This window comes from Lipotes vexillifer, unplaced genomic scaffold (assembly GCF_000442215.2).
Source record: "Lipotes vexillifer unplaced genomic scaffold, Lipotes_vexillifer_v1.1 scaffold691, whole genome shotgun sequence".
Classification (NCBI taxonomy): Eukaryota; Metazoa; Chordata; class Mammalia; order Artiodactyla; family Lipotidae; genus Lipotes; species Lipotes vexillifer.
Window position 1 is genome coordinate 3550040 of NW_006788040.1, and position 7643 is coordinate 3557682.

At 57.1% G+C, this 7643-nt stretch overlaps 1 protein-coding gene across 2 annotated transcripts in view; it reads left to right on the top strand.

Moving 5' to 3' along the window:
- The window catches only part of EMID1 (EMI domain containing 1), a 40263-nt gene extending 33790 nt beyond the window's left edge, over positions 1-6473 (top strand). For both annotated transcript variants that reach the window (XM_007461158.1, XM_007461159.1), the window contains exons 14-15: positions 1831-1915; positions 6149-6473. In XM_007461158.1, coding sequence (XP_007461220.1) covers positions 1831-1915; positions 6149-6273 — 210 coding nt within the window. In that variant the 3' untranslated portion in view covers positions 6274-6473. The remainder of the gene's footprint in view (positions 1-1830; positions 1916-6148) is intronic.
- Positions 6474-7643: the final 1170 nt, after the last annotated feature.

Here is a 7643-nt window from a genome sequence, read left to right on the forward strand (position 1 = left end):
TTTGCGGCATGCAGGCCTCTCACTGTTGTGGCCTCTCCCGTCGTGGAGCACAGGCTCCGGACGCACAGGCTCAGCAGCCATGGCTCACGGGCCCAGCCTCTCCGCGGCATGTGGGATCTTCCCGGACCGGGGCACGAACCCATGTCCCCTGCATCAGCAGGCAGACTCTCAACCACTGCGCCACCAGGGAAGCCCTCTAGGTTCTTTTCATCTAAAATAGGCCCCCTGCCCTTTTCTTCTTTCTCTTGACTTTGTCATTTTGTGACTGTTCCACTGTCTAGATTTGTCTGACTGTTCCCTCGTGATGAGATGCAGGTTAAATACCCTTGGCAGGTGCACTAACTGGGGATGTGGTACCCTCTTATTGCACCTCATCAGGAGGCTTATGACATCAGCTTGCCCCATTGTCGATGCTGGCAGTGGCTTAATGTAATTTTTGAAGGTCATCCATGTTTAGATGGGTGTAATACTTGAAGAGAGATTACTTTAGTGTGACCCGATGACCCCCAGGCCCAATGGCCAGTCAGTGGCCCCATCCATGTGATGTGGACAGGACAGCCAGATCATGAGGGACAGTCTCAGCATGGCCACAGTGGGCTCGCTCAGAACAGACATGTTGGGAGGACTCTTGATTGTTAGATGTTTCTGTGGGAACAGCTTCCTTGCAGGTAGTAATTGTACCAAGATGCATGTTATACCTCATCCCTTCATTTAATCTGTACTAAGTGAAGCACTCTGAGAGACTCCCAGATGTGTCAAGGCTGGAATAGTTCTATTGCTATCCTGGTGCTCTGTCAGAATTAAGATATCTACATTCCAGAAATAGCTTTAGTCTGGACTCGGAAAGAGGAAGGAGTGAGGGAGTGTGGAGTTTTGGCAAGACCGTGGACCCTATGCTGGGGGAGGAAAGGACAGACAGACAGACACTGGGAAGAAGTGAAGGTGAGGGCCAGCTGGAGGTCCCTGGCCAGCACCGGCACCACTTGAGACAGGAGACCCCAGAGCAGGGAGGCCTAGGGGAGGGGTCTGAGGGCCGCTGCTGCATCCCCCGGCCTGGGTGCTGGAGACTCAGCTGAGAAGAGAGGGCGGGGCTGAGGGCTGGGCTCTGGGGTGTGCAGCATGTGGACCTGGAGTAGTCAGACCCCAGGGAGGGATGGGCTCAAAAGGGCTGGGGCAGGGGCACCTGGGCCTGAACTTCAGCTTTGCCAGCATTTTAAGCCTGGCTTCCCAACAGCAATGCCACACAAACATTTTCTGATTTTACTCTTACATGTTCATTTGGACGTGAGTGGGAAGGGTATCAGTAAGTAGCCTGATCCCACCAATGGAGTTAATTAGGGTGAGACAAATACAGTATTTAAGGCAAACTTGAGTCAGTTTAAAGACTGTTAAGTAAAGAAGAGTACAAGTGGCCCAGGGATATGGCAGGAATCTTGCAGATGATGTGAGACCAACTGGTTTCAGGCAACAGAGATGGAGGAGGGGCCGGGGTTCTGCGGCAACGTCTGGGCAGGTTCTGTGGCAGGCTCTGGGACAGCAGTGCCGCCCCTGCAGACTGGCCTCCGCCCGCCCTCAGTGCAGCAGGATTTGCAGGGGTATGAGGAAAGAGCAGCCAGCTGGGTGGGATCCTACTGAGGAGGTTGCTTCTGCCTGCCTTGTCCCGCTCCCATCCTCTCCTGGTCTTGTCCCTGCTGTCCGTGGGCCCTGGGCTGTGGCAGGTGGTGTGGAGCTGCAGGTGCATGTCCAGGGTGGGGCATGGGCCTCCAACAAGCTTTGCAGGGCCCCCTCCCCTGCCCCCTTCACGGCTGCATCTGTCTCTTTCCTCCACAGGGGGAGGGGTTGCACCAACTACGCGAGGCTTTGAAGATTTTAGCTGAGAGGGTTTTAATCTTGGAAACAATGATTGGGCTCTATGGTGAGTAGAGACAGACAGACGGACAGACAGCCCAGCCCCCGCCTGCCAGGCTTCCCCAGGGCCTCCAGGGTGGAGCTGCCTGGGTCCAGTCAAGAGGCTGAATAAGGTTCCTGCCCTTCTCCAGGTGGGGACCTGAAAGGTCAAGACCACCCATCTCTCAATGACTGGTCCCTTGTCCACAGGTGAAGGGGGGGCCCTAGAAACCCAGGCCCCCACCCCTGTGGTAAGACCTGGGGCTCCAGACATTGTGGGTAATGTGGTTTCCAGGCCTGCAGGGGAACCAGAGGTGACAGATTTCGAGTCTGAAAGGAATTATGGGCAATGGAGCCAAACTCCAGAGCTGCAGGGGATTGTGGGTAACAGAGCCAGACTGTAACAGTGCAGGGGGTTGTGGGTAATAACATCAGAGCCCAGGCCCCCAGGAGGATTATGGGTAATGAATCCAGACCCCAGTCAGGCCTCAGCTGAAGAGAAATTGTGGGGAACAGAGCCAGTCTGCAGGCCCACAGGACAACAGGTCATGGGGCTAGACTCCAGAAGTGCAGGGAACTGTGGGTGACAGAGCCAGGCTCAGGTCCCAGGGGACTCTGGGTAATGTACTACCCACCAGTTCTGACCCCAGAGGCTCTCACTGGGCAGGCCATCCTGGCCCCAGGGTCCCCCTTTAGTGGCCTGAGAGACCCTCCCCCAGGCATTCACCCACCAGTTCTCCACCTATCTGGTCACTTGAGGAGACAAGTGAGCCCCGTCCCCACTTAGAAGGAGCAGCCAAGGTCCCAACAGACACTCACGCCCAGGCTCCTGCCCAGAAGCCAGAAGGAACTGGCCCCGCCCCCCACCCTCGGTGCCCAGCCCAGCCCCCCGGCGGCCGGACACGCACCGTCTGCTCTTCTCAATCTCCCATCAGGCTCCTAGCTTACAGAGCTTCCTGCAGCAGCAGGCTCAGCTGGAGCTCCTGGCCAGACGGGTCACCCTGCTGGAAGCCATCATCTGGCCAGGTAACGGCAGGGTGGGCAGGCAGGGGCAGCCCCTGCCAGGAAGGGCCTGGGAAGGGCCTGGGGACACAGAAGGTGCCTCCCAATACTGGATCCAGACTAGCAGACAGCCACTCTTCAGCCCTTCCATCCGGCCAGCAGACGGTGTCTGGCACAGAGGAGGTTCTGGTAACTAGTTCTTGAGTGAATGAGCACCTGCTCTGTGCCAGGTACCTCGCTGGCACAGGCTCCAACAGATAAGACAGACAGGGTCCTGCTCTCATGGAGCTTAGGGTGCTGGGGGGAAGCCCTGCAACTGGGCGTTAAACCTAGGGTGAGGAATACCACAGTGGAGTGAATACAGGTGGCCACCAAAGCCCACAAGTGCTCCTGATGCAGGCTGGGGGGTGGCAGAGGGCATCTCAGGAGGGCTTCCTGGAGGAGGAGGCATCTAAGTGGAGACCTGAAAGGCAAGGATCGGGGGCAAGTGAACAGGCAGAGGAACAGCATGGACAAAAGCCAGGAGACCAGAGAGAACCTAGAGGGACAGTTCCGTGAGGTTGCTGTGGGTTAGAACAGAGGCTAGAAGATCTGGCAGGGCCCCGTTTGAGAAGGTCCTCGAAGGTAGGTCAGGGAGGCACGGAAGGAGGTTAGACACCACCTGGCTGTCACAGTGGGCCTAAGGAGGTCTCTCCACGTTAAACTGGAGCCTGTGGCTGGCCCTGGAGAGAGTCAGGGATTGGCCACCCCGTTCCTCACCTACCTGTGAAGAGGCCCCAGCCCTTCTCCCAGCTGCCCCATCTCTCAGCCCAGTCCTAGCGCATCAGTGCACACAGCCTCAGACATCATGTCCAACCTCCCATCTATTTTACAGATGGGGAAATTGAGGCCCCCAGCAGGAAGGAGAGCCAAGGTTAGAGCCAAGCCTCCTTCATTTGGCAAAACTGTAGGGCACACCTACTGCAGGCTGGGTCTGAGGCAGATCCCAGGGCACCCGCCTTGGGGAGCTGCCCATTGGGTGGTGGGCAATCCTCAGCATCTATAGAGATGAGGGCCATGGGGTACAGGAGCACCAAAGGATGTGTGTGAGGAGAAGCCTTCCTGGAAGATGGGACCCTTGCGTTAGTCATGGAAGGTCCCTACGAGTGTGCCAGGAGGAAGTGGTGGGAGGGCAGCTCCCGTGGGGACAAAGGCCTAGAGGTGGGAAGGTGTGTGGGTTCTGCTTCCAAAGCTGCTCTCGCCATGCCACAGGGCTTCCCTAACTTCTGAAAACTCAGACCATCTCCCAGACCTCCTCCCCTCTCCCAGAGGAAGGACCAAGGACCAAATCCCAGGCGCTCAGCTCCTTGTCAGGTGTCCCTCGACTCCCCTCTCAGGAGGATTGGGAGGGGAGCCAGAAGGGACACACTGTGGCCTTGGATCTGTGCTCTGCCCCCCTCAGCTGGCTCTGTCTCCAGCAGCCCAGGGAGGAAGTACCAGGCACCTGGCAGTGTGGCCAGGAGGAGGGGAGTAGAGGAGATGGAGCCTTCCCCATTGGCCCATCATGCACAGCAGGTGCTAACAAAAGACACAGATGGGGCTCATGTTTAGATTATAATCAATAATGATGATAATAGTAACAGCTGTCACACATCCAGTCCACCTGGGCTGGGAAATTTACATCCATCATCTCCAGTCCTTGCAACAAGCTTTCTAGGTGGGTAATAATGTGCCCGCTTCACAGATGAAGAAACACAGGTTCAGAGGGCTCGTGTGACTCCCCCGGGACATAGGGATAGTAGTGGTGAGGCCAGGGGTCCGCCCTAGGTCAGGCCTCTAAAGCGCCAGCTCTTTGGGCTCCATTGGCAAAGGTTCCCTGACCCCTCTGCTTTGCTAGGCACTGAGTGGGGCCCGGGGGAAACCAAGGCCCTGAATTTGATCATGTCAGAACAGCATCTCATGACTGATTCACAGTGACCAGACCTGCAGGAGCCCTGGGTCGAAAACACACCAACCTAGTGACCATAATAATCCAACATTTACTGTGAAAACCACTTTCCACTCTTGGTCACATTGAACACTCTGCAAGGGTATGACAACAGGAGTGTCATCCCCACATTCCAGATGAGGCTTAAAGGTTCTGGGACTTGCCCAAGGCCACATAACTGGGACATGGTAGGGCCAGGACTTGGCCTGAGCTGATGTTGGAACCTGAGCTTTGAGCTACCCTCCTCCTATGCTCCCTGTTTTAGGGCATGAAATGTTCCTTGACTGTGATTGCAGATACCTGTCTGCCCCAAGGGCCCCAAATCTCAGCCCAGAGGTGCATGAGACACAGGGTCAGAGCGCTAGACAGTTATGAGTATGAGGGTATAGCTCCCTCCCTGGCATTGCCTTCAGTGGGAAGCTGATGCTCACCAGAGTCAAAGTGTCTCTCCTGTGAACAGTGTTTCGAAGGCTCAGCCAAGTCCTGCATCCTGGGGCCCTCCCCCTGGAAAAAAAACCCATCCTTCCGAGCTGCCTAACCCTTCATTTAACTTTGAGAGGGACTGAGGTGATAGTTACATAAGGCTTCCTGGAAGAGGTAGGTCCTGATCTGTGTTTTGAAGGTTGAGTAGTTTTCCAGGTGGGAAGAATGCCAATTATCCGGTTTTACTCTTGGGGGCCAGCTTATTTGCAGGTTGGGGCATATTTCACCATAGCTAAATCAGAACTGACTTCAGTAATTACTGGAGTTGGCCAGGGCCTCTGTATCTGGAACTGTCCCCCTGGTTTTAGAGATGAGACAACTGAGGCCCTGACAGAGGTCCAAAGCCACACAGGTCAGTGGCAGAGCCTGGCCTTCCTAAACCCTTCCCCACTACAGGTGGCCTAACCTGAAAAGAGGGGAAGAGTGAGGCTGATGCCTGGCCTTTACCCAGCTCTGAAATGGGAATGATTCAGGGCACACCTCTGCTCCAAGATATGTTAACGAAAAAAAGAGCTATACTGTTTATGGAGCATCTACTACATGCTGAGCATTTCAGAAACATGGTGGGTTCATTGATCCCCACTTGACAGAGAAAATCAAATAGAGGCCCTGAGTGTTCTAGTTGGGTTAGGGGCTAATAACTCCTGGGGGGAGGGGCACTAACCAGCTTTGCAGACCCCCTTCTTTCCCACACCTCTGCCTCTCAGACTTGGGCAGAGAGCCCCACCCCCCACCCCCTCAGAGGGCCAAGGGAAGGTGGGCACCTCACACAGACATCACTAACCCGGCCTCTTTCCTTCCCTCCCGCAGAACCAGAGGGGTCAGGGGCAGACCCTGCCGGCATGGGCACCCCCAGCCTCCTGCGGGGCAAGAGGGGAGGATACGTCACCAGCTACCGGATCGTGACCCCCAGGAGCCGAAACGAGAGAGACTGAGTGTGGTGGTGGCCCCTTGGCGAGGGCCAGGCCAGGCTTCCCTTCCCAGCCTGGACTTGGCCAGCTGCCTCCAAGGTCCGCTACATCCGTATTTATTAATATCCTCAGGGTCCCTTCTGCCACCTAAGCCTTTGGGGTGGGCATGTCTTGGTCCTGGCAGCCCGTGCGCATCTGCCTCCTATGAGGCTGAGCCGGGACTGGAGCCTGAGAGGGAGGTGTGGTCCAGGCAAGAGGTGAGGCTTTGCTCAGGGCCCTGGGCCTCAGTTTCCCTCTGTGAAATGGGGTGATGCAGGCCTGTGGGGAGGGGCAGCAGGTTTGGAGCGTCTGTCTTCTCATCAACTGCCCGGCCATCCAGGCCCCAAGCAACTGAGGGAGTTAGAAGCTGGGGCTCTGCCCAGCCCTCAGCACACCCAGGGATGATGAGGGCGGGCAGTCTCACCTCCCCACTCCCCAGCCAAACCTGGGGAGCCCACCTGTACCACTCGTCTCCTTGTTTTCTGGTGCTGGGTTCCTGGCCCTGAGGTCAAACTACCTGATCTGACTGGACATTCAGGGCTCCTTGTCTCAGTTCTGACCCCTGAACCCTCAGTCCTTCTCATGTCCCAGGCGGAGGGGGCATGGAGAGGGAGGGGCCACCTGCTCCCACAACGGCTTGTGACAGACACCAGGAGGTAGATGTGTATCGGCCAATAAAGGCCCCCAGCCTCACTGCCCACCGGCCTGGTCTCAGTGTGTGCTTAGATGAGGGGCAGCCAGGCAGGGCCAGCAGCCTCTCTTCTCAGTGGCCTTCACTGTCCACCTGCAAAGCACGACTGTGAGGCCAGGGCTCCCCTGGCCATCACCTGGGCAGCTGGGGAATGGGGGTAGGTGAGAAGAACAGAGGCTCAGGCCATCCCCACCCCCTGGCCAGGTGTCCAGCAGGAGCTACCAGACCTCGGGGCAGCTTCCCTTCTCTGATCCTGTTTCCTCACCTGTAAAATGAGACTGATAGTGTAGTCCTCAGGTTTCCCAGTCTGTTTCTGGCCCCTGGCTGGTGACCAACAGCAGGGTCGGTCTCTGCAGCCCCTCCACTCTGGCCCTGGCCTGGGGTACAGCCTCACGCGTGACCAGAGCACAGGCCAATCCGGGGCCTACAGCCGCCTGTACTGCCCCTCAAAGTCCAGCTTCCTGGCCCCTCTGCCTTGCAGAGTTCCCACCGGTGACTCACACCCATGCCCCACCCTCTGCCCTCTAGGCTCTGGCTACACCTCCCCTCCCTGGGAGGGGGCAAGGACTGAGAGGGGCCAGGAGGGAGGAGCTGCTTCTACAAAGCTGAGGAAGCTTCTCCCCCACAGCACGCCCACATAGCTTCCTGCCCCCGGCCCCGCCCC